Raw genomic sequence first — 27,631 nt, forward strand, 5'->3', positions numbered from 1 at the left:
AACGGAGAAGCTTATCAACAACAAGAAAATGGAACACATCCACGCAACCACCTCTCAATACCAAAGATCATTAAATACCTTGCATCATCAAGCTATGCCAAGGAGAAGAGAAAGTGCATCCAAGAACACATCCATTACTCAGTAGCAACAACGACTTGACATTGCCACCTCAACAAGCTAGTCCATGTCAACAGTGTCATGTCAAGTCATGTCATGAGTTTTCAAAGGCCACATCACTATTATGGGCCATGTCTATTGTAAATCAAATGTAATGTAAAGTGGAAGTCCAATGGACACACATGAATATGAAGAGTCATGTCAGTTGAAAAGTCACAGGAAGTTGAACAATCATGAGGGTAATCAAAGAGTCACAAGGGTCAAGCATCACCCTTTATTATATATACCCCCTCATTGTATGATCAAAGGACTTTTCACCTTGGCTCCTCCCACAAAATGTAGAGAGGTTTAGTCAATTCTTTGAGGAGCGAGGAGTGGCTCCAATGTCCCACTACTTGGGCTAGTGATGTATGATGTAAATATGTGTCTTGGAACTTTTGCTAAATACATAAGTTTTTTCAGGCCAACACGTTTCCATGCATGACTTATGGATGTCTGTAAGACTATTCTTTGAGCATTTGTAATTCTGGACAAACCTTCCTGGTTCGCACGTGTCTCTTCCTGGGTGGTACTATTACCTCTCACTTAGAGGCTCACTTTTCTCCCCCCTTTTGTAGTAAGAGAACCATGACATAGTTGCGGTGCACACTTACCAAGCACACTTACCTTGTTGTTCAAATATCCTATTGCATCACTCTCCTGTGTTGACAGCTAGAGCCAAGGAAGATCTTTGAGGATTTGACAACCGAAACTTTATATTGGATGGGACTCCTACACCAAATGGTGTAAGGTCTAGTTGGGACTTCATATTGCGGAGATCCCCTTGGTTTGTTTCACATGTACTAAGATAGCTGAACTATTTCGGTTGTTTTAGTGCTTACCTTGTTGGGAATGCTCTGCATTGGTTATCATTATTGTCTCATCCTTGTGGACTACTCCACAGGATACTAGACAAACCTTTCTTGCTCATTGGTTATAACGACTGTCACATCCATTGTGGACTATTTTGCTGGATGGTGGACGAATCTTTCCATGTACTTTGGTTTTAATGACTGCTGCATCTGCTGTGGACTATTCCGCTGGATGCTGGACAAACCTTCCTGGTTTGCGTGTGTCTCTTCTTGTGTGGTACTATTACCTCACTTAGAGGCTCACTTTTCTCCCCCCTTTTGTAGTAAGAGAACCATGACACAGCTGCGGTGCACACTTACCAGGCACACTTACCTTGTTGTTCAAAGATCCTATTGCATCACCCTCCCGTGCTGACAGTCAGAGCCAAGGAAGATCTTTGAGGATTCAACAATCGGGCCTTTATACCACATGGGACTCCTACACCAAATTGTGTGAGGTCTAGTTGGGACTTCATATCGCGGAGATCCCCTTGGTTGACAGATTTCCAACACCCTCAACAGATCCCCATCACTATGTTTTTGCCCAACATTCAACTTGGAATATGTGTCCCATGACCTTGGTCTTATTTTGTTTTATTAACTTTATTACATGCATTTTTAACTAGGGTTGTTACATTTAAGCTTTAAAAGTCGCAGGGCCTTGGGCGTTGGTAGGATAAATCCATAAAAAATTGCAAGGTACTTTAGTTGTTTGTTAATGAAGTCTTCACAACTATTCCCAAATTTAACCGACAACGTCTGTATTTTGGCAGATCTCATAGTGTGTGTATATTTTGTTCTACCTTTATCTGATTCAACATCTCACCTATTACCCATATTCCAAAAGATGATTACACTAAAAAACCAAGCTGGGAAGTGGAAGTGCGAGGTTAATTACCTGTTGGGTTATCCTATATGAAATGGGATCAGAGAAAGGGCAGTGGTTGGTAGATGTAGTGAAACATTTCAAGGATTTTCTTCATTAAATTGTTCCCAAATTCAATTTGCTTTACTTCGAAGTGTAGACCCCTTCTTTTCTATATAAGTCCAACCGCATCAACGAATAATTTTGAAAGAAAAAATCAGTGGAAGACGCTGTGAAAGTCAGTGCAGAGATGTATTTAGTGTGCGGAAGCTTTGTCATTATGCGGAGTGCGGAGATAACTTTGCACAATGAAAGCTCTCCACACTTCGTATAGACCAATTTGATGTTCATGTGCACAAGCTTTATTACTGTGCGTAGTTATGTTATTATAAAAAGTGACTATTAAAATATTAGTAAATGTATCTACACACATCTTACATAGTACGAGGAAAAGTATTCGTTGTGACTTGGGAAGATAAAAAGTTGTAAACAATCTATTCACATTTCAGATTATATAATTAACCTAACACCACCACATCCATGACACACACCATTTGTTGAATATTAGAACAAATGGTTCATGCCTATTAGGGATCGGTTCTTGCGCACTGTAGAGCTGCAACTAACAACTATTTTACATTACAAAGCCAACCTAGTTTTCACAGTGCCAATGATTATATAGTTCACAATGTTTATCTACCAGTAGAAACTTGAGCTTCTCAAATTTCAAAAAACTCAACTTCATAAAACATACATGATAAAATAAAATATTTTCAAATGAATTGCAATCAACTTGCTTTTTCTCTGCAAATGCGATATAATTTCTAGAAAATATGCACCGACAAGCAATGTAAAAATCACAACAATGGATAGAAAGTGTTACAATTAAACCTTGATCAAAATGCTACAATGGAGATGATCTTAGCTCCTAGGAACACAATACATTCTAAATAAAACGTTAATACATTGTGTAAAGTGTGAAGATGCGGAGAAGCACCAAGAGTGGGTGCTCTTTTGCACCTTCACACATTGTATCAACGTTATGGCTATTAAGGGATAAAGTCCCCTAGGGCTTTGGGTCAGAACCCTAGCAGAGCAGGAGTAATCTACAACAAGAAACAAGCATATAACTTAGGCAAAATTATTAAACGAGCAAACTATGCGAGGATGTACATACCCGGGGTCCTTCGTTCGGGTAGTTCCAGCCAAGGTTTAAACCCTCTGCAACTCCTCACGATCTTTTAACCTGCGAAACAACCAATTCAAAGATGCACAACAGCATATAGATAAAGCATTATAGTGAAATCAACTTTATAAAATATAAGTAGATGGTTAGTTATACATTGAAATAGTCATTCATACATAAACCATAACAACAACATCAAATGCATGAACAAAGTTGATATCAGGAACAAGACAGTGTTTTTTTTATTGCAGATAACTATAATAAAACATAGAAAGAGTTCACCTGAGTCTTCCTCTTCCGGCTCCAAGCGAAACCGTCCTCTGGGTCCATCCAGTCTTGGTCTTTAAAAGGATCCTTCCATAACCAACACAAGGATATCTCCCACAAGTGAAAGGATATCAACTCTCAAGGAAACAAGGCTTTCCTGAACTTGGGGAAGTGCTTGAAGCACAGGGATCTTCAGACTTGATCAGGGGATAATCTCAGCAGAGTAATTCTCTATTTTATGTCCTCCTTAAGGCATTCCCATTGAAGTCTTTTTATACTTCTCCCAAAGTAGTTTTTTAGTTGGGAAACAGTTGGGAACAGTTGGGCCATGGGCACTAATAGGTAATCAACAGGTAAAACCTGTGATCTCCGCCCATAATTAAGGAAATTTAATTTTTTTAAGTGTTTTAAGACATATACGTGGGTTGGGTATATATTGACCCGCGTGTACACGCATTTAATACAAGGCAAAGTCGCGTACAGGGAGTAAAACATTGTTTTTAAAATATTTGGACCAAGTCTGGAAGGAGGGGTTGCCCTAGGCCATAAACCAAGCATCACAAATACATAAGGTGATATTTGGAGCTATAACATATGCCCCCTAATATATGAGGTCAGAAGGGGAACATGATGGACGAAATGTATTAAGTATATGGAAAGGAAACCTGTCAAAAACTGAGACGGACTTCACTAGATTTCAGCCTGCCAAGCCAGCAAAAGAAGATCAGAAAGAAACAACTGTCTAAGGTGGGCATACCCATGCTCAAAGAAAGTAAAGCATGTCTGCATATCAAGTACAAGCGGATCCACTATGTATACAAGTATAAAGAATTGAAAGTACATAACGGGTCATCTGATCACGATCGAACAAGTACATGTCTGAATATCACATGTAAGAAGATGATCAATGAAGCTGAAAGATGAAGTTGATCACTGATGTCAAAACTGATCCCAATAGTACCAAATGAACATGATGGAATAAGATGGTACTACATCGTAACTCAGATGCCAGCATATAGGATGTCGCTGTGAAGGACCGCAACATATAATGTGGAATGGTATCAACTAGCAGGAACAGGAGCAATTGACAAGTGAACCAAAGAATGCTGATGCAACCCGAGGTCTTCACCAACCGCCGTGGTACATTTCTACACAATGGGAATAAATGATCTGAAGTCGACCATGTGAGAAATCGTTTGATTACCGGTCATTGATGTATATCGTTAACAAACGTGAGACTACTCACTGATAATGATAATGAGAGTCAAGGTACCCAATACAATCTAACAAGTGCGAATAGATGAGCTGAAGTCGAACACCTGTAAGAATTTATGAATCAAGAGACAATGATGGTTTCCCACTGTCGATAGCGAAGGATCTGCCACTGATGACTGCAAACCCTAAGGTACTACCAAATGGACTCTAGACCTTTGCCCCAGAGCAATGAGTCGTAGTCGATAGGGAAAGATCCGCTAGAAGGAAGGCATTAAGGTATCCTTCATCAATCTAGTGCGAGTGTAACCCGTAGGCCAATAATGTGGAAGGAATCGGACGAAAAAAGATGTAGTAACCCGATTGAAGCACATTTCTGGTGTACACAAGATGTAGCTAGCGCACGATAGAAACCCTCTGAACCAACCAATAATGAAAGCTGACACAGAGGCGAGGTATCCACCAATAGGGTCAAATGGAAACCAAGGTACTGCACGAATCCCAATGTGTGATAATGAAAGCTGATGTCGAACACAAGGGAAACCACTCAGTCAAAGACCCATGATACTGATCGATGCTGAGCACAAGGTGACCTATCAATAATGAAAATAGGGCTAGGGTGCGGCTCTAGGCCTGTCCTAAGAGCAATATGTCATCGTCGATAAGGACAAGACCCTCCAGTAAGAAGTCAATGGAGACCTTCTCAAACCGACACGAGTAAAGGACCAATATAATTGATGTGATGATAGACAAGATACTGACAACCAGGGATGGCTGACTGAAAAATAGGTCAAGAGACACCACAGAGAGGCTGACTCAGGCTTACTTCCCTTGAACAAAAGCACGACTCAATGATGACCATGTGGCAACATATGATGACTCTGTATAAATTCATCATGCAGGAGGCACAACCGAACTCTTTGTATGATTGGAAGAGGTAACCAATCAAAGGAGAACTGACTCAATAACAAGGTTAAGGCGTACCTAAGTCAAGCTAAATCCCACCCAAATGGAGGAGATGCTTTGTTCGAGTGCTTTGTTCAAGGGTGACATGATTGACTCTAGCTGCCAACAATAAATGGAAATGTTGTCCCATTCCCGCTCTTTTTGGAATATGTAATTTTTTGTCTTTTTCTTTAAGCTGGAAAAAGAATAAAAGAATGCTATAGTACAGTGGAAAGAACGAGTGTTAGTGAAACAGATGATCTAGTTCTTGGGATGGGAACATTCCTATGCTCAATGCAGGGAGGCGAAGCTGGTCAAGGACACTCAAAGGGATGTTCCTTCCACGGGTCTGAAGGTGTGTCAAGTTGCAGAAGCTAAGGGATTGCAAGTTTGATTTTTGCAGAAGACATGGTCAAAAAATGGCTTAAACACGAGTCCAAGTGAAGCTGGCTCAAGGCCAAAAGGTGCAAATGGTCAAAATGCAATGCAGTAGTACAACTCAACACAAAGGAGCCTCTAGGGTATAAGGCCAGAACAAAGCGAAGAAGCAAAGAGGAATGAGTCTTCAATGCACAAGTCATGGCGGGACTAGAGAGGACTCCCGAGCCTACTCAATGAAGCAGCATGGGCAACCAATGTCAGTGAGGTGCTAACTACGATGCCCATGAAAAGGATGGCTCTACCATCGTGTCATGATTTAAAAAATTAGCGAGTGAAGATGGTTTACGAACCATAACACGATGGGATCAACCCTATGGCAAGTGTATCGACAAATGGAGGCTAGTATGCAAAATGCAATGGAAAAATGGCTTCCCTAACCTATATGCTAGTGAGTAAACGATACCTGCCATGACAGGTCAACAGTCATGGAACCGACTTGAAATTTTCGAAAAAGCGTCCAAAATGTCCTGAAAAACAACCTATTCTCGACAATCCAAGCTCCCAAGTTAAAAGATTCATGAGACAAAACAAAATCAAGTTTTGAAAAAATTTGACATTTTCAAAGCTTATAAAATGATTTTTGACTCACCATTTTTACCATTTGTGTTGAGAGCAAAAGCTGTGGAGAAAAATAAGCAAACTTTCCCCTCAAAGAATTCGACCGTTCAAATTGGCTCAAAATCATCAGGTAACCCCCAAACCTAGCTTGCATCAATTTGTGATTGTTTTTAGAAATTTTAATTGAGGTTTCACCATTGGAAGTTATGTTAAAAATTTCAACGTGGCGTATATGTGGGTTGGTTATGAGAAACCCGCGTATACGCAGGCCCTACACACAACTGTGTATGAAATGGACCCGCGTATACGCGGCTTGAAATTAAAACATAAAAATCTAACGATTAAACTTGATTTTTTTTAGGATGACAATCACCTGGAGGGAAAGGGAGCATGCTATTGTTGATGATGAGGTTATGAATGATCAATAGGCTTTAGATGCATTAAGGGGATGTGGTTTATTAAATTTTCAAAATGCCAAATATGAAGGCAAACACCCACTTGCTTGAAATGTTAATCCACTATTGGAGTATCGAAGATGATGCATTTATGATTGATCAAATGCCTTTGAGGATAGAGATAGAAGATATTTACTTTATCACTGGTCTCTCCCGGAGAGGAGAAGTTGTACATTCGATAGGGCGATCACGAGGTAGTCTTTCAGTGGAAGACTACGTGCATATATACTGCCCGAGGCATCCGGAGAAGATTGGAAGCCAAATTCCAATCAAACATGTAGAGAGTTTGTCCTTGAGGATCATATTGTTCACCATAGCCAGGGTAAACGGATCAGCCTCATTGCACCAAGCGTCACGACTATCCATGAGCTTGGCCATAGATTGTCTCACTATTGTGTTTGACTGGTGTACACCTCTTCTAACCAATATGAAGAGTCAGCTATCCTCCATTCAGAAAGGATAGACCAAGAACTTCAGATATGGGACCATTTTGTGCTCCTTCTTCTTCGAGAAGGTTCCAGGGTTACGTCCCAGAGTATCAGTTCCTATCAATAGCCCCCGAGATCCTTGGATGGGTAGGTGGGCTGACCTGATGAAACGCCTTGGAGGCGGAGACGTACCGAGGACTGCTTTTGATGATGATTTCTTCTCCTGGTGGGAGCAGCAAATCATCGCTATGGACGACTATCCCTATGCTGGCATGGATTTCAGGGGAGATCCGGATCTGGTGCTGCCACCAGACACAGCATGGGGAGAGATAGGTAACCATTTTTTTTTAAGTTTTGTCAATTTTTATGATTTTTAAATATGAAAATGAACTTAATTATATTTTTGATGGGATTAAATGACTGATATAATGATCATGTTCTAGATGTGGGTCCGGTACGACCAGACAGATTTCCGCGGCACAGGCATCGCGGAAGAGGTGCCGAAGAGGCGGCTACAGAGGCTAAGAGAGTCTTATACACAATCCAGTGAAACTTGGTGAGGTTGACTCACCGGGTACTGATGGAGGCCGTAGAAGATCTACCAGAGGATATGCAGCGCCACGTGGTAGGAGTGCCACGCGACTGGGTTCGCCTTTTTTGGCGTGTGGCCAAAGCAGTGGTCACCTACTTAGTCGTTCATCCTGAGCCGGGTCATTAGATGTACTAGACATGATTATGGGCATTTTAGTCCTGATTTTGTATATTATTTTTGAAACACTTTATGTACACACAAGCGATTTTATGATATATATATACAATTCCAGATTTTTGATGTTTGATTTTATCTTGATGAATGAATGATATGCCAATCTAAAGCTTGATTAGCGATAGAATCTGCTAATGAATTATCAGATCGTGGAATGTGCAAATAAGTAATATAAACAAATGATCTTTGCAACACCCTCACTCTCAAATATTGGCGATATAAATGAGGATCTCGAACCCGATAAATGTTATTTAATTGTGACACTACCAATTGTGAATCAAGATAGACTACCAATGAATCGATTCCATAAGAAATAGCTTCAGATAGTAAATTAATGATGGCAGTATACTCGGCCATATTATTTGACGCAGGACCAATACATACTCCCCTTGATACCATCAACTGACCAGTTGGATAATATATCACCCAAGCTGCGGAAGCGAGGTTCTGAGTGTGCCGACTAGCACCATCGACGAATCTGAAATAGACCAAGTCATCCATCAACACCTGCCAAAGCAGATCAAAAAAGTGTCGATATCACAAAAACTCTCGATAAGATATGTACAAAAATACAAAATATACAAAGAAGCCATTGCTCGGTCGTAACCTAAGCAAAGTACTTCTTGAGGTAGAGCCCATTTCGGGGCTCCGCCAACTTGTTCCCTTCAAAATCGACTAATTCATAAGCCCCTTTTTCTAAAACTCGTTTCACTATAAAGGGACCATACCACATGGACTTAAATTTGCCTGCCCCCAAGGCGTCTTTATCTTAGTCATAGACCAAGACAAGGTCGCCTTCAGAAAAGACTCGAGGATGGACAGCTCTATCATACTGAGTTTTAACCCTTTTCTTATGAGCCTCATTGATTGTGGCGGCATCTCGACGCTGCTCATCGAGATGTTCCAAATGAAGGAGGCGCTCTTCGAGACTAGAGGTCTCTGGAAGGAGCTCAACAGCTAGCTTAAGAGATGGAATTTCGCATTCAACAAGAAAGATAGATTCCAGCCCGTAAACTAACTGAAAAGGTGTAAAACCGGTGGCAGTCTTTACCGAGGTTCGATACACCCAAAGAGCCGGATACAACATGAGATGCCAATTGGAGCGATTTTTATCAATTGTCCTTTGCAGGATCGTCTTGAGGGACTTATTCACGGCTTCTACTTGGCCATTGGCCTGAGGATAATACGGAGACGAATGCTCCTACCAGAAGCCCAATTTAAGAGCCAATTCAGACATCAGTTGGTTCTGGAAATGACTGCCATGGTCAGTGACAATCTCTCTTGGGATACCAAACCATGAAATAATCTGATTGAAGAGGAACAATGTCGTTGTTTCACTATCGTTTTTATAAGTGGGCATGGCCTCAACCCACTTCGTAAAGTAGTCTACGGCCACTATAATGTACTTGTGATTCGCTGCTGAAGGCGGATTACAAGTAGTAAAGTCAATACCCCACTTTGTAAAAGGACCGACAGTGATAACAGGGAAAAGAGGAGCTGGATGCGTGCGCATCTTCCGAGTATAGACTTGACAAGGGTGGCAATGTTTGACCACTTCAATACAATCTTTGAAAAGCGAAGGCCAAAAGTAGCTAGCACACAAGATTTTCTGGGCTGTAGCAAGCCCTGAAAGATGACCGCCACAAGCTCCACTGTGGCAATCATTAAGCACAGACTCTGCTTCCTCTAAGGTTAAACAACGCCTAAGGATTGAATCAACCCCTCGGCGATATAATGTATCACCAATGATAACATAGTTCTTAGCCAGGTGACGTAATTTTCATCATTCATCCTTGGAGGCCGCGGGAGGTAACTTAGAAGTCTGGAGATAGATTATGATATCTCCATACCAAGGATCTTGTGAAGAGATGAGGAACAGATGTTATTGGGGAAAACTTTCCTCATAAACAGTATCTTCTCCACAAGGCAGCTCGGAAATTAATTCCACAAAAACCAATGATTTCTTAGACTTGGCCGACAAGAACTCAAGATCGAATTCTTGTAAAATAACAATCCATCGATTGTATTTGCCCCCAATCACTCGCCTACTGAGGACAAATTGGAAAGGATTGACCGCCGCTAAGACAAATGTTTTGCATAGCAGAATATAATGGCGAAGCCGCTGGACAACATGGACAGCTGCCAAGGCTAATTTCTCAACCAGAGAATAGCGTAGTTCAGGGCCTACCAAGCCTCGACTCAAGTAGTAAATGACATGCTCCGTGAGAGCATCATCTTCCTGAACCAGAACCATACCTATGGTTGATTCTGCAGTTGCAAGATATAAAAGGAAATCTCTACCATAATTCGGTGGACTCAAAAGCGGGGCAGAGATCAATGCCTGCTTCAAGGCATCAAAAGATCATTGCACAAAGTCATCCCATAAAAATGGAACTCCTTTCCTGAGCAAACGCATAAACCCTTTAGTTATCTCAGCATAGTTCGCTATAAACCGTCTCAAGAAATTTGCCTTCCCCTGAAGACTTTGAAGTTGTCGGATGGAAGACGGGGGAGGCAACTGAACTATTGCCTCCACCTTGAAGGGATCAACTCGAATCCCTTCAGTTGACACAATGAACCCTAACAACTGACCAGATGTAACCGCGAAAACACATTTATTTGGATTCAACCGGATCTTGTAAAATCGACATCTCTCAAAAACCAACCGAAGGTGACCAGGATGATCGATTCTCTTTCGAGAACGAGTAGCTAAATCATCCAAGTATGCTTCGATGACATGCTTGATGTCGTGGAAAGCATATGACATGGCCCACTGAAACATGGCTCCAACATTTTTAAGACCAAAAGGCATCTTTTTGTACGCAAAGGTACCCCAGGGACATATGAAAGTTGTCTTATGCTGGTCTTCTAGACGGATAGATATCTGATTATAACCGGAGAATCCATCCATGAAGGAAAAAATCTCATTACCCGCACATTCATCAACGATTTGATCAATAAACAGTGTGGGGTAATTATCTTTCGAACAAGCTTTGTTCAAATCCCTAAAGTCAATGCATACACGGATCGTTCTTTGTTTTTTATCAACCGGGACTGGATTAGAAACCCAATCCGTTAGAGGAACGGGGTATATGAAACCCGCCTTGAACAACGTTTTTACTTCAGTTTTAATAGTTGTTGCTTTCCTAGGATTGACTGGCCGAAGCTTCTGACAAATTGACTTAGCATTTTCATACGTCTTGATCTCATGCTGAACGATGGATGGATCAATACCAAGCATTTCTTCATAAGACCAAGCAAATACATCCCGAAACTCTTTAAAGAGGTCGGTGTAAATTTGAATCTCTTTAGGGGAACACTCGGCTCCGATGAAGACATTTTCTATCACATTAGGGTTCCTAGAGATGTTTATCGGTATGGTTTTTGAAATGACTGACATATTACCTTCGGCACGGATGTGTGTTGGAGCCAAAGGGTTTGAAACCGTACAAACATCACTAGTAAGCAGATTGGAGAACCTGAACTTGACTTCTCGCAATGGGGGAAGAAAATATGAACGATGGTGTAAATCTTCCCAAGGTCGATCTACACCCATCATTGCTTCTAATATCACTTCCTCAGATGGTAAAACTGTATCTAACCAATCCATAACAGAAGTAGAGTCAAGGGTCCAAGCTGGGGCCACATCACCATCTAACTCCTCCTCTGAGAAAGGAGTAGGATGGTCATCTGCAGAGTTAATGATAAACTGATATCTAAGCTCTGTTGCAGACATTGGGAATTCCATTCCACCAACTTGTCCTTTAGCTAATGTGGTAGTAGGCGAAGGCAAGATCCAAGGGTCTGAAAAATAACGAGTCTGCAAGAACTCTTCCCGTGAAGACTCTTTGGAAGATGAAATGACATTGATTCTAGCTATAGGAGTGGGAAGATCAAATGTACCCATCAATGAAGAATACATCCCAACTCCTAGATTCTCGATAGGTTGACGGGGGTTATCCACCAACGGAACAGTAGAATCCGAATTTGCATGAGGGTCAACTGGAGAATAATCCAATTGATCAACCTTAACAATTTTCCCCTCATGAGGAAAACAAAGGACTCGAAATAGAGTCGAAATGATGGCATCCATTTCATAAATCCAATTTCATCCTAAGAGGAGATTGTAATCTAGGTTGGCATCAATGATTTCTACTTCGATGTTAACGACCTTCCCTCCAACACATATAGGAAAGGCCGGGATAATCCCGTGTGGCCTATGAGAATGTCCGTCAAATGTTGTCAAGAGTGTGGGTGAAGGAACAGCCGAAGGCAATCCAATGGCCTTCCAACATGACATAGACATTACGCATGTGGAAGCTCCCTCATCTATAACTGTTCGAAAAATGTTAGTTTTCCGGTAAGTAGACTTTATTTGAAAAGCCATATGATGAGGGAGTCTCTTTTTAACATTAAGCATGTCAAAAGTGAGCACTAAAGAATTATTTGGATCAACTACCCCTATCGCTGAAAGCAAAGCACTTCGTTGAGCTGGACACGACTGGAGTACCTCTAAAGCAGACATAGCGCATGGACTTTGAGCCAGATCCTCAACAATGGAGTAGTTCTGGGCTACCCTAGCATTAGGGTTGATAGTCGCGCATTTGGCGGAACCTTTCGGTATCTGAGGTATAGACTCGACAGAGGGTCGCTCAATATGAAGTGGATCTGTAGTTCCGGGAACAGATTTATCCTTGGATGTTTCAGCTTCACCATAATCACGTGACCGTGTGGCCACATTGACGTGAGAACCCATCATGAAAACATTTGAGGAATTGTCCCCCTCCTGGTTGCCCCTGCAGAGGTACCAGGGTTTGAATTCGCGCCAGCAAGCAATTGCTGCCCTTGGGGGAAAGGGTTAGTTAAGACAGCTTGGGAGCTAGAAGACCCTTGCTGCACTAACAAGCGCTGAGCATCTTGAATTTTTGGGCAGAGATGAGTCAAATGGTCTCCACTGCATAGCTTGCATGGAAACTTAACTTTCTTCTTAGACTCTTTTCCACCCTCACCAGCATTATTTCCGGACTTGTTCGCATTCCCCTTCCCATCTTGATTCTTCTTTTTACCTCGTCCCTTCTTCTTCCTATAGGAATTTTGATTTCATTTTGGGTTAGAAGTCTGAACGACGTTTACGGAAGAAGGTTGAGAAGGTGGAGTAGTAGACGATGTAGCCTGATTGGAAGAAGCAGTTTGTATAGACAACTGCTGCAATTGGCTCAGAAGGTTCACCACATTCGCATCAATCGATCCAAAAATACTGTCAACATGCGGGCCTGGCTTCGGTTTGGCTATATCAACCGTGGATCTAGGAGCATCAGGCAAGATCTTCTGAAGGGTCCCAGACTGAGAATATATCAGTTCTAACTGCTGGGCGTGAAAGATAGCCTGCTCTTCGAAATAAACTCCAGACATAGAAACATCCTTGGAGATCTCGGGTTGTAATGATTTTAAAAACCATTCGAGACGGAATTCAGGTGGAATTTTGGCTTTGATGAGCCTCTTTCTCCGTCTCCATTCTTGAATATGATCAGAAATGTGAGTACCGTGTCCTGATGAAAATTGGCCAAAAGTTCAGTTCCGGCTTCGTAACGGACAGGCAACTGAAAATGGTTTAAGAAAATGTTAGCCAAATCGGCGAAAGATGTAAAGGTGCCCCCTGGCAACTCTATATACCACTTAGCTGCATTTCCAGTTAAGGTGCACTGAAATAGTCTCAACCTAATCGAATCATTGATTAGGGAGTTAGATGAGCACCATAAATGGAACGTGGTTACATGGTCGCCCGGGTCTTCACCGCTCTTCCCTTCGAATTTTAGAATATCCGATGGAAGTTTGGTTGGGACCGGAGGCCAAGCCGGATTGTATCTGATTGGATCGTTCGTTAACTTAGTCAAGTTTGGCAGATTGAGCGTGGCCAGAAAAGGAAGTCTCAGAGGACCTTGGGGATTCCACCCAGATTGGGCGGGGTTCCCGAAAGTCTAAAAAGAATGACCTGGATTTTGAAAGGCACCAGGTTGCCCGAAGTAACTGGTAGAACCTGCTGAACCAAAAGGTGACCCTTGTGGTCCAGCAAAACTCAGAGTTTGACCAACTCCAGCCGAAACACCTCCATAACCGGCAAAGTTCCCCCCTAACGAATTATTATAAGGAGTGGACAACCCCTGATAAGGGTTCCAAGCATTAGCTAAGGGTGGAAAACTTTGAAATGAATTGACCGAGGAGTACGAAACATTCCCTTGTTGGCCGAAAAATAGATTCCCAGTTTCGATCCCACTAACCGTAGGGTTAGTCCAACTTTGAAAAGGATTAGTACCTTGACCTGTGAAAGGAAAAGGCATAGACCCCATCGTCAGATTGGAATGTGGTATATGACCACTTCCAAAAGGAAAACCCTGAAAAGATGTTGATCCACTCATCATGGACGTGGAGGCAGTTAATGGTACACTTAATGGAACTGAAGGAATACCTTGAGAGGGCATTCCAAAAGGGAAGAATCCAAAACTGGATGCATGCACTTGGGAACTTCCACTCGTCGACGGAATGGAAGTAGACCCAAACAAGGATGTGCTAGTAGTAGACCCAAATAAAGATGTAGAAGGGATGGAAATAGTTCCTCCCCCTTGTACTGATATAGGAGTCTGCATACTCGTAGCACTCGTGGTGGATGCCATGCTTCCAGCAGTGGTCATCGAAGGGATGTTTGTGTGTGGACCTGGGCTTGAAGGCCTGTGTGTCGGAGTTCTGACGTATAACAATACGTCCGGATGATCAGAAGGGAGAGGAGAGTTCGGAGCCGCAACCGACTTTGAGAGCTCTTCTACCTCAATATTATCTTCCAACTAGAAGAGTACCTGAGAAAGAATTGGTGTGTTCCTCTCTGGCTCTATGGTAGTACCAGGTCTACCTTGTACACTGATGCCCCCAAGCGGAGGATCAATCTCCGATGCGCCAGCTGCCATTAGTTGAAAACCATTGGTAGAATCGCTCCTACGGCTTCTAGGAGAAGGCTCTGGACTTGCAGGTGAAAGCCCACGAAGTCTATGGGACCGTCTAAGTGATCGGTTAGCCACTTTGAATTATTTAATAAGATCTACTTAAAGACTCAAGAAATTTGAAAGCTAGGCCGACTAGGAGCACAGAACACACACTAAAAATGTCCCTAAAGAATTCAACAGTCAAACAACTTCCAAGTATTTCCGCTCAGGTGATTAGGACCAAACACCAAAATACAAGAAAGTGAATAATAAGGGCCTTCCAAAAATAGACTGGGGTAATTACGCCCCAGGTCTACTAGCGAAGGTATCAGAGGTAGTTACGCTGACCTCCAAACAACAGCCTTTGCCGGTGCAAGCCCCCAAGCTTCGCAAGGGTGCCCTCCAGAAGTACCGCTAAAAGTGATGCAACGTCAACCTCAGGTGCCACGGGATTCCCCTCCGCAGCCACTTGTGTAGATCCCTAGGATAGGCAACTAAAGATACCAACTTGTATCAGAATCCGGGCAGAACAATCGTGAGGTAAGATCCGACAAGTAAGAGAGGGGGTATCTCTCGTCCTTATCTTCAAAAACCCTCGTGCTTAACTCCCAGTCACGAAGCTTTCCCGGTCTCCCTAACACTATTGGATTTTCACTCTTTATTCAGACTTCTACATTTGACAATTTAGAGTGACCTTGGAGAGTTTACTTTCCTCTCGCTTAATCCAAGGCTCTAAATAAACTAAAACTTGTTGGTGTACTTATTGACAATATAAAAAGTTATAGTTTATTTTATTAGCGCTTGATTTTAAGTGGCTGTTCTTTTTAAGTCAAAGGGACAATATGGAAGTGAAATTGATGGTGTTCATTGATGCAAAAGAAATTAATGAAAAACTAACTTATATGCAATGCACTTGTTTGTTCTTCGATGAAAAGCAACTTCTACTTGGGTTCTAAGAAACTTCTATTAAAGCAATAAACTTTTTTCTTTTCTTTTCTTGTAACAGACTTCACACTCACAAAAACTAAAAGACTATTGATGCTCTAATGATGCGAAACTACCCTAATGCAAGGTGTACATGATAATGCAAAAATTCTAGATTACTCTAAAAAGAAAATGAAAGTAATTTGTTTTATAATCCAACTTAAGTGTTTTGAAAGGAATAAGAATTTTGAACACAAAATCTTTCCCAAAACAAGAAGGACTAAACACAAAGATCCCAAATCACTCTAAAAAACCAAAAGAAACCAAACACAAATTCGGCAAAGAAAGCAAAAACAATGTTTTTGAAGGACTTTTCTTTTTCAAAAAAGCAATAAAAGCAACTTTTCAAAAGTACTCAAAATGCTACCAAAGACTCAAAGATCGAAAGCAAATCACAAGGAAACTTTGCAAGTTGTCAATTCAACACGAATGAAAACTTAACAAAATAGGTGTTTCAAGATGCACTAAACGATCCAAAAGCAGCAAAAAGAGGTTTGAGACACTGATCAAGAAATCAGGAAAGGCACACTTTCAAACTTGTCAACAAAAACTTTCAAAAAGCAAGAAGAAGTGAATGGCCGCAAAATTAACGAGAAGCAAAGCAAGCAAACCATAAAAATGAAGTTTGACACAAATATTGCAAGCAATCTTCTGTTTCGGAAAACTAGAACAATCAAGAACCTCTACAAGAAGCCTTGTGTGTTCAAACACAAATGATAACACTCACTGTAAAGAAAACCGAGACCAAAAACTCTTCAAAGCAGGAGAGAACTCGAAACAGTAAGCTCACTGAAAAACTAAAATCTGAAAACAGAAACTGACCACTCAGGAAGCACATAGGCCAAGAAACAAATCTTTCCAGATAAAAAGACTTGAAAAAATCATGCAAAACAAATGTATACACGACTGTGTCTCTACACAGCTGCGTGTACACGCATTTCAACCAAAAGAAACCCGCGTATACGCGGTTTCAGTTCAGAGAAACTAGCGTGTATATGCTTCTGTAACCCGACAAAGGTGTGTATATAAAGGTTTACAAGAAAAAACAAAAATGAGGCCTGATGAAAAGGATCAGACTTGAAGTCTGAGTTCCTACAAAAGCAGACAATACAATCATAGCAAGCAAACTAAAAGTTGAGCCCTGATTGGCACTAAATAACCTAAACTAGGAATAACAAGATTGTTATCCCCAATATGGTCGCCAATTCTATTATGGGATAAAGTCCCCTAGGGCTTTGGGTCAGAACCCTCGCAGAGTAGGAGTAATCTACAATAAGAAACAAGCATATAACTCAGGCAAAATGATTAAACGAGCAAACTATGCGAGGATGTACATACCCGGGGGTCCTTCGTTCGGGTAGTTCCAGCCAGGGTTCAAACCCTCTGCAACTCCTCACGATCTTTGAACTTGCAAAACAACCAATTCAAAGACGCGCAACAGCATATAGGTAAAGCATTATAGTGAAATCAACTTTATAAAATATAAGTAGATGGTTAGTTATACATTGAAATAGTCATTCATACATAAACCATAACAACAACATCAGATGCATGAACAAAGTTGATATCAGGAACAAGACATTGTTTCTTTTATTGCAGATAACTATAATAAAACATAGAAAGAGTTCACCTGAGTCTTCCTCTTTCGACTCCAAGTGGCACCGTCCTCTAGGTCCGTCTAGTCTCGGTCTTCAAAGGCTCCTTCCATAACCAACACAAGGATATCTCCCACAAGTGAAAGGATATCAACTCTCAAGGAAATAAGGGTTTCCTGAACTTGGGGAAGTGCTTGAAGCACAGGGATCTTCAGACTTGATCAGGGGATAATCTCAGCAGAGTAATTCTCTATTTTCTCTCCTCCTTAAGGCCTTCCCATTGAAGTCTTTTTATATTTCTCCCAAAGTAGTTTTTTAGTTGGGAAACAATTGGGCCACGGGCACTAATAGGTAATCAACAGGTAAAACCCGTGATCTCCGCCCATAATTAAGAAAATTTATTTTTTTAAAGTGTTTTAAGACATATACGCGGGTTGGGTATATACTGACCCGCGTGTACACGCGTTTAATACATGGCAAAGTCGCGTATAGGGAGTAAAACACTGTTTTTAAAATATTTGGACCAAGTCTGGAAGGAGGGGTTGCCCTAGGCCACAAACCAAGCATAAAAAATATATAAGGTGATATTTGGAGCTATAACAATGGCCCCCTTACCCCTGCCCACTAAGGGACCTACAACATGGGGTAGCGCTATAATAGTGTCGGGCATAACAATACGAGTGTTAGGGCACTCATTGATAGAATCACTTAGAAAATTAGTTTTTTGTTTTTGTCATGCATTGACAAATACAAAAAATAAAATGCCTTCAACCACAAAATTATGTCTCATTAGAGCTCTTGCTCAACTAATTGAAAATTAGAAATAAGATTTTCAAAAATATATTTTTAAATTTATAGAAAATAAAAATATTCAACATTTTATATAAAATTACAAAAACACAATAAAATAATACAAATTCAATACACTTTAATCAAATAAAAATAACACAATTTATATATCACTTTATAATTTCCAAATATATAATCCTATTTAACAAAAATTCAACCCATAAATCACATTGACGAATTAATGGTATGCAATATTAGAAAAAAACCACTATGAAAAAAAACAGGGATGGGAAATGAAATTCAAAACCACTTTTGGCCGAGAACTGGAAAGAATTTGACTGCATTTATTCATTACTTGAAAGCAAACCAACTATGCGCGCTTGACCTGACCGAGGAAACGTCCCGGAAGAAAATCAGCTATGCCACAAGCGAGCCGTGGACATAGCTTCCGAAGAACTCGAGAGTCTGGTCTCGCCCCGGCACCGAATATTACAAATTCCACATTAAAGGCATCGCCGACGTACAACCATGAACCACCCTGTTTTATACCCCAGAATCGAATACCATGAAATTGGCATGCCTCCCAGACCATATTGTCACCGGTTGTGGGGCCTCTCAGGCAGGCCGATCTTTAATTACTGGAGGAAGCTGAGAAATTTCTATTGCAGATGGAGACCGTCACCAATATATTTGTCGCCCAATTGCCCGAATTATTCTCAGCTATGGCGAGCCAGTGAGAATTATTTAAAGCGTGGTAGCAGGAACAACGGCATGGCAGAGATGATTGTGAAGCTGAAGAATGTGAGGGTGGTGTTCTGGATCTTAGCGGTTGTTTATGTGTTGATCTTTGCAGTGGCCGTACTGATTTGCCATGGATGCCCCGGGGAATTGGTGGTTCCTGCCGCCATTATTGGGACTGCCTCAGTGGTGCGCTTCTTTTGGATGTTTGGCAGCGGCATTGCCCAGGCGGCCACGGCGTCCGCTATTTTGGTTCAGCAGCGGGACAATTCTGTTGTCGATAATGCCTTCCGACACCAGTGCCGGGTATGTGCAATTTTTTCGCGTTTACTCTTGTTTTTTCGTTGTTTATTTATTTTCTTTCAATTTGTTTAAGCCTATCTTGTTTAATTAAGTTTATTTACTAAGTGTTTCCTATAAGAGTATGGCCCAATTTTTTTCGGCCCGGACGGCTTTCAGAGTGCGAACTATTGATCACGATCGCTTTGCTTGGGCCAAGCTGTCGCAACAGTAGATTGTCTTCCATCGCCCGCCCAATATTTGCCCCCAACTGCTTAATGGTGCCCTCTTCACCTTTCCTATTGGTTGGTTTAGCTGTTTTTTTCCCAATCTGGGAGAACATCAATGCATGTAGGTAGCTCTCAACATTTGTAAGATCCGAAATGTCGAAAATTTTAACAGATCTAGCATTTTTTAAGTGTTCTAATAAAATTCTTTGCAATCAAAACACTGAACACAACAGGGATCTAGAAAAATGCAGCCCTTATTTCAATTAATACTTAGAATATGAGACATGCCCAAATACAAGCGAAATAATGGAGCCCCTGCCTCAGCATACACAGCTGCTCAATGCACAAGAAAACAAAGACACCGAAGCACAAACATGAACCCTGGATGGATCTATCAACAAAAGTCTCTACGAGGTTTTCATACCGGGATCAAACTAGAACTGGCTAAGCCGAGTTTTCAACAAAACACAAATAAATAGATAACTCAGTATGATCCCAATGCCTAGCTCCTATCCCTTTTTATAGGCTTGATGGACTCTCTAGAAACCTTATGTTATTGTTTTCCTTGCGAAGGAAAATACCATGGGCAAATACCATAGTAAATACCGTGGGTAGATTTCGTCCATTTTGACCATATTGAGAAAAGGGAATATTACAACATTCAAATTGGAATTCTTATACTAAGAAACTAGGTGAACTACTAATCACGAGCACTTTCCTTCTGATAGCGATAGTGGGTCGTTTTCCATCACCCAAGAAATGCTTTTGGCACAAACTGCTTAATCGTGCCCGAATGCCACCGTCTTCATCTCTCATCTACTTTCCCATTTGTTGGTATCAGTCTCGCCTTACCACTTCCCCATTGGTCAGTCTTGTTTTTTTATCGTCAATCTGGGAGAACATCGATGCGTGTTACAAGCTTACAACATTCAAATCCGAATCCTGTCGTTGAGAGGTCAAGCAAACTATCAATTGAAGCACTTTCCTTTGGCTCATTTGCTACAACGGTGGGTTGTCTCCCATCAGCCGAGACTTCCACCTAACTGCTTCATCATGCGGCTCACAACATTTAGATAAGTATCTTTCTGTCTAATCTGCTGCCACAGTGGGTTGTCATTCATCACCCAAGACTTGGACCTGGCCCCAACTGCCTAATGATGCCCTCTTCACTTTCTCTTTGTTGGTCTCAATTTTTTCCCAATCTGGAGGAAGATGTGTAGCCAGATTACAATTTTCGAATCAGAATCCATCCACTGAGAGGCTGGGCAAACTATGGATTACAAGAATTTTTCTTTGGCTAAGCTGCCATACTAGTGGGTTGTCTTCCATCATAGAAGACTTGCACTTGGCCCCAACTGCTTCATAATGCTTGCAAGCCACCATCTTCACCGTCCACTCACTTTCCCCAATGGTTGGTCTCAGTTTTTTCCTAAGCTGTGACAATATCAATTTGTGTAGCCAATGTACAACCCATTGTAATTGGAATCCTTCTACCAGGAGGCCACAAGGGGTATATATTCTGCCAAATTCACCTAGGACTTGCACCAGGCCCCCACCACATTTGCAAGTACATTCACACATGAAGCACAAGCATAAACATGTTATTGGAGAGACTCGAACCTTGGTGAGGGCTTTAGCAATTTCACTAATTTGACAGGTTGTTGACATTGGTCTCAATATTTGAAATTCTTTCCAATTCTCTTTGAACATTTGAAGTAATCTTATTTTTACAGGTCCACGTGAATTGTAAAGTTAATCACGTGTGAAAATGAATGCAACTATGTTGTCCTATTCTTATATTGGAACCTCCTTGTGCTGACTTTAGCACTAAATACCGATACTAAATTGGATTAAAGGTAGAATTGAATCAAAATAAATAAAGATGATGTATCACCTCAATACCATGTTAAAATTGGCAATTGGGGCCAAATTCCACTTTGGACAACTCATTTGATGGAGATGATGATTACATTGAATTTCTCTTCTCGAGAGGACCAAAATCAACCTAAAAATCATCAAATTTGGACAAGGGAAAATATTTTTTTGAATTATGAGCCCACATGTGCATATTTGATTAGGTCGGCCCTAAAGCAAATTGGACACCCTTGGAAGGCTATAAATACAAGTGACCTCTACCTCATTTGGACATTATCATGGATCATTCTTTTATTCTCTTTCTTGTTTTTGGCTCGCACAGGTTTGAGGTAGGTTCGCGGAGAAATGGGTTCGCTCAAAGGTGAAATTGCAGGTTCCTAAGCTCGTGCATATTTTTCTAAGGTTTTTGTTAATTTTAGGCAATGATGGTATGTTCTATGCTGTAGAGCAATTTTACTTCAATTTCTTTATTAGCCCAATATTAATATTCAGATTAGCAATCACATCAACATGATAGTAAAATGCAGATAGAGCATAAACATAAATAGTAGAAGACAAGCCAAGACAAGAGGACACAAGATGTGGCACCAGTCAGGGACAAACCCCAATGTGGGGAAACCCTTGATCAATTCTTCTTATAGTCTTCAATAGTTCAGCAGAGAGAGATAGTACAATTTACAAATATGATAATTTATAACAGCAATACAATAGCCCTAACCAGAAAAGTCAACGCTGGTCAACAGGGTAGATTTGACCCTCAACAGATTGGTTAACTTCAGTCAACTTCGACCTCCAAACGGAAAGATGAATCAGCCCTCAAAATAGCCCAAAAGCAACCCAATCAAAATCTGGTCAAACAACCCACTTGCGGTTAGCCCTAGCTGTAGTCGACGTTGGTCAAAGTGTCAAGAAATTCGGTCTCCTGAAATTTCGCTCTCCTGAAATTTCAGACATGTGGAGAGAGAGAGGCCCAAAAATCTGTACCCAATCAATGAGGAGAGAGAGAGAAGTGTGAAGATGAGTGTGTCCAAATGAGGCTAAGTCGCCTTCTATTTATATGCAACGTTGAGGATGAATAGACGTGACTGTTGGGCTTCTGAGCCTACATAAGTTTGCTGGCTGACCTTGACAATTTGACCATAATTAAAATAAATTCATAACTTCATTTGTACATGTCAGAATCGAACGATCTTTAGATCAATCCTACACCTCTCGGAGAGAGAAATCCAAGAAAAATATCAGCTGTCATAAATAAGATGCCCCATGTGGAGTTTGGCCCTAGTTTCAATCAAAAGAGAGTGTCTCATACCACTCTTACTGACCCGAAGTCAATTCTAATTGATCCCAGATCAAAATCAGTCATCCTAGCATAGGTAGTATGGTATTACACGATGCGTCCATCGGTAGTACTATGGTCCCTATCCTCATTTCCCTACTCATTGGCTAGATGAGAGGTACTTCCCTTGAGTCCCAGACTACATGGATAGGATGTCTCAGCAGGAGAAGGATGAACCACTCATCCTGCCTACATGTCGCCAAGGGGTATCGTAGGGGAAGGTTGAACCACTCACCCTGTACATAGCAATTTACCACTAGGGGAAGGCTAACCCACTCACCCTATGGTTTCTCATCGCTCCAAGAAGTACCCCAAGCCCCCAGAGCTCCCAGAGCTTAATGTCCATCTCATACAGGACCCTCATAAGAGGGTCTCTCCACGACTCCAAGTCATTCTTGGAAGGTCAAGAACTTGACCTTCCCCCGGGGCTTTGTCAGAATATCGACGAATTGCTCATCAGTCCCAATGCGATGGATCCTTATTGCTCCTCGTTGTACCATGTCCCGGATAAAGTGGTACTTGATATTTATATGATTGGAGCGATCATGAAACACGAGATTCTCTGATAATCGGATCCCACTCTGGTTGTCGCAGAGGATCACGGTGGTATCCAACACATGTCCAAACAGCTCACTGAAGAGCTTCCTCAATTAGACAGCTTCACAGGAGGCCATGCTAGCAGCTATGTATTTGGCCTTGGCGGTGCTCAAGGCTGTTGATTTGTGTTAGCATCGGATGTGCTCTAGCCATGAAAACCCCTGGAGAGGCTAAGGCACGAGAGATCTCCAAGGCCCAGAAATCGTTTTGGGAAATTCCATCCAGATGAGGAGTTATTAAAATAATTAATATTTTTAATGGCTTCCTAAGTCTAAACTTAGGAAAGTAAAAATATTAATGGGTATTAATAAAGATAAGGATGAGAAACTTCTAAGAGACGAGGATCAAGTCTATTTTAATCTTAGCCATTGATTAGGGACTTAATCTCGGCCGTTGATTCATCAACAGGAAAAGTATAAGAGAAGACTTGAGGGTCATTTGGAGACACACCAACAGATACTCAGTATCCCAAGGAAAATCGATTTTCAGAGAGAGTGAAATCGATTTCAGAGGGAGAGTTGCAGGGTGGAGGAAGAGGGGGTGATTAGCAATAGTCAAGAAGATCAGAAGAGGTGACGCAGGGACTCTGAGAGACAACGCAGAGGGAGACGCAGATCATAGAGACGCAGTGGATGACGTAGAGAAGGACAGAGTAGTGCAGAGCCAAGCAGAATGACGCAGGGCTGACGCAGTAGGGAAAGGAAGTCCTCCAGGGTGTCAGAAAGTCTCAGAGAAAAGTCTCAAGTGTTTTCTCCCAGTGTCTATGCAAATTTTTTCTATAAAAGCGATTGTTGCTGAAGATTAATAAAACCCTCCTCTGCTGCACCGATTTTCCCGCATTGGGTTTTTCTGAGGACAATTGTCCAAAAATAACTGTGTTGATGTGTTTGATTCTTGTGCATATATTTGTTTCTGTATAATGGTGTGATATCTGCAGTAGAATTTATTTTAATATTTACTGAAGGGATTTCGTAAATAACTTATTGAGAAATAAGTAGGTAAAATAAATCAGTTGCTGCAGTAATAGAATTTCTGTTTAGAAATTTTCACATGGTATCAGAGCAAAGATTCAGAGATAGGAAGGGAAAATCAATTATGGGTCAAGATATATATATATATATATATATATATATATATATATATATATATATATATATTTGTGTGTGTGTGTGTGTATCCACCTCATGAGCCCAATCATTGTAGCCAAATGCATCATAAGAGTCATTTAAATACAACCTCCAAGTTGTAAACCTTCCGGGTGGGACATGATGCAGAGGCATCCATGTCAGGAGACTCGTGCAGATTTTTAGAAGAATGCACAAGAGATAGAAATTTCGATTTCTCTATGCTGGCTTCCAGATTGGAAGAAGAAGTTGCTTGCGTAGCAAGCTCTGCATCATCAGGGGTATGGTATATAGACAGTGGAGCCTCCTGGCATATGACAGGAATCCGGGAATGTTTCTCAGATTATTAGGAGGAAAGAATGAATTTTCAGATCACCATGGGGAATAAGGCAAAGTGTACTCCAGTAGGGAAGGGTACTATAGTTTTTCAAACAAAAACAGGAGAGTGGTTCCGAGCTACCAATGTGTTGCATGTGCCAGGACTGGGGATGAACTTACTTTCCGTATCTCAACTTCAAAGCAAGGGCTATGATGTTTTCTTCATTAAGGAGAAAGTATACGTCAAACACCCGAGTTGGAAAAAGAAGGTACAGATCGGAATTAGAAGTAACAGGTTGTACAGGTTGCAGCTAGAATCACCAATGGCACAGATAGGTAGTAATGGAGACAAGAATTTGAATGAACTATGGAACAGAAGGATGGGACATTTGCACCACGAGGCTTTGAGAATTCTCAGGAAAACTGTAACAAGAGTTCTAGATCTTAGTACAGAACGAGATGATGTATGCAGAGGGTGTGCTTTGGGCAAGTATGCCAAAGCAGCGTTTCTTAGAAGTGACAATAGGGCCAAGAGTGTACTAGGATTGATACACTCAAATATTTGCGGACTAATGTCCACAAAAGCTCTTAGTGGTGCCGAATACTTCGTCACCTTCATTGATGACCATTCCAAGAAGACTTGGATCTATTTTCTGAAAACCAAGGATGAGGTTTTCTGTCGATTTAAAGAGTTCAAGGCTCTAGTGGAGAATCTGACAGGAAAGAAAATAAAAGTGTTGCGCTCAGACAATGGTGGAGAGTATGTCGACAAGGACTTCACCAATTTTTGCGCTAGGGAGGGCATCAGAAGGGAGTGGACAACTCCCTACAAATCCGGAGCAAAATAGAGTAGCAGAAAGGAAGAACATGACTATTGTGGAAGCAGCTAGGGGAATGATGTATGATTAGGATATGCCAAAATTCCTGTGGGTAGAAACATGCTGCACGACAGTATATGTCCATAATAGAACTCCTCATAGGGCGTTGGGCAAGATTACTCCAGAGCAAGTCTTCACCGGGAAGACACTTGAAGTTAGTCATTTCAGGATATTTGGGAGTTTAGCATATTGCCGTATACCCGAGGAGAAGAGGAAGAAGTTAGATCAAACTGCAGAGAAAGGATATCTTGTGGGATATAGCGAGAATGCTAAGGCATATAAAATCTATCTTCCAGGGAGCAGGAAGGTAGTAGTTCGGCGAGATGTGAAGTTCATGGAGGATAGGGCCTTTAGAAAATCTCGAGAAATGCCTTCCGAGGAGTAGTCAAAAGATGAGCCGTTGGTCAAACCACTTCAACCAGCGGAAGCCAGTACCAGAAATTCTCCCTCAGAACAGGAGGAATCATAGGAAGAGGAAGAGCTAACAAATGCACCTACTACCAGAGGAAGAACAAGCCGAGAACTCCAACAGATTCTACGGGATGCAGAAGACTTTATTGGTGCACCCAGGAACAGTGAAATGGAGCGAAGGCAGCTAGACAGATATCAAGGCTTAGTAGCTCAAGTTGGGGAACCTTCCAGTTTTCAGGAGGCCGTTCAGCATCAAGTTTGGATGGATGCGATGGTGGAGGAATATAAGTCTATAATGGTGAATGATGTCTGGGAAGTAGTGCCTAGGCCTCAGGACAGAGTAGTAGGTTTGAGATGGATCTACAAGATCGAATATGTTACAGACGACAGTGTGGAAAAATACAAAGCCAGGTTTGTGGATAAGGGGTATGCTCAGTGTTAGCGCTTGAAATTTCACCTCAGGCTGAGAAAGGCAAACCTCAAGGCAACATCAAACCACTTAGCCTCGTAGCTAGCTCTACGGGGCTGGAGAGGGCTCTCTCCGGTCTATCTCGTAAAATTTTCAATAGATGAGATGACCAATAAGGTAACACTGATATTAGGCTAGTAAACTGATCAAAGAGTTTGATTTGGGGTTTTTTGGGTTTTTGGTGGCAAATTGAGGAGAGGGCAATTTTGGGTGCGGGGATTGGACACAGTTTCTGCAGGGGGTTCCTTGGGGCGAGGTAGGAGACAGTGTTGATGCCTTTGATTGAGGTGGATGGTCAAGAATGAAAGGTGAAGAGCTAAAGAGAGCAAACAATAACTTTGAATTCTCTTTAGACAGTAGAAAACATTGAAATTAAACAAACTTAAAAGCAGAGCATGGCAGGCATGAATTCTTACTTTAACACTTCATTTGTTTAATGTGCAGAAATAAAAGAAAGGAAATGAGTCACATAACAAGCTTACAAGTACATTGAGAAACACACCATCAACACATGAGTCCACAAGAATCCCAAAGAGGACTGCAAAACCCTGGTCTTCTTTAGCCAAAAATTTGCAGAGATACAGTGAATAATACAATGATAGCTTCTCCCTCAAGAGTCCAACCATGAAAATAAGCAAGAAAGTACATAATATAGATGATCTAACCTCTTTCCCTGCCTCCATGGGTCGAGCTCACTATCCTAGGAGCTGTTTCAACCACTTCTAAACTAAGCACTACAAACTAGGCAGTCAAAACAACTTGCCTCTATAAGCTAGGAAACCATATCATTCATTTAATATTTATCCTTTTCATGAATGAATATTCTAGAAATGTTACATAAGAGTAAAAGTGTCTAAAAAGTACAATAATTACATCAAAGAGGATCACAATTCACCCCAAAAAG

General features: G+C 41.3%; 1 protein-coding gene across 1 annotated transcript in view; it reads left to right on the forward strand.

Moving 5' to 3' along the window:
* Positions 1-18,756: 18,756 nt before the first annotated feature.
* LOC149150698 (uncharacterized) overlaps positions 18,757-27,631 on the forward strand; it is a 96,494-nt gene continuing 87,619 nt past the window's right edge. The window contains exon 1 of the mRNA XM_089442906.1: positions 18,757-19,516. Within this exon, the coding sequence (XP_089299032.1) occupies positions 19,001-19,516 (516 nt within the window). The 5' untranslated portion in view covers positions 18,757-19,000. The remainder of the gene's footprint in view (positions 19,517-27,631) is intronic.

This window comes from Pinus tabuliformis, chromosome 9, assembly GCF_031772625.1.
Source record: "Pinus tabuliformis cultivar Carrire ecotype Pingquan chromosome 9, CPIR1, whole genome shotgun sequence".
Taxonomy (NCBI): Eukaryota; Viridiplantae; Streptophyta; class Pinopsida; order Pinales; family Pinaceae; genus Pinus; species Pinus tabuliformis.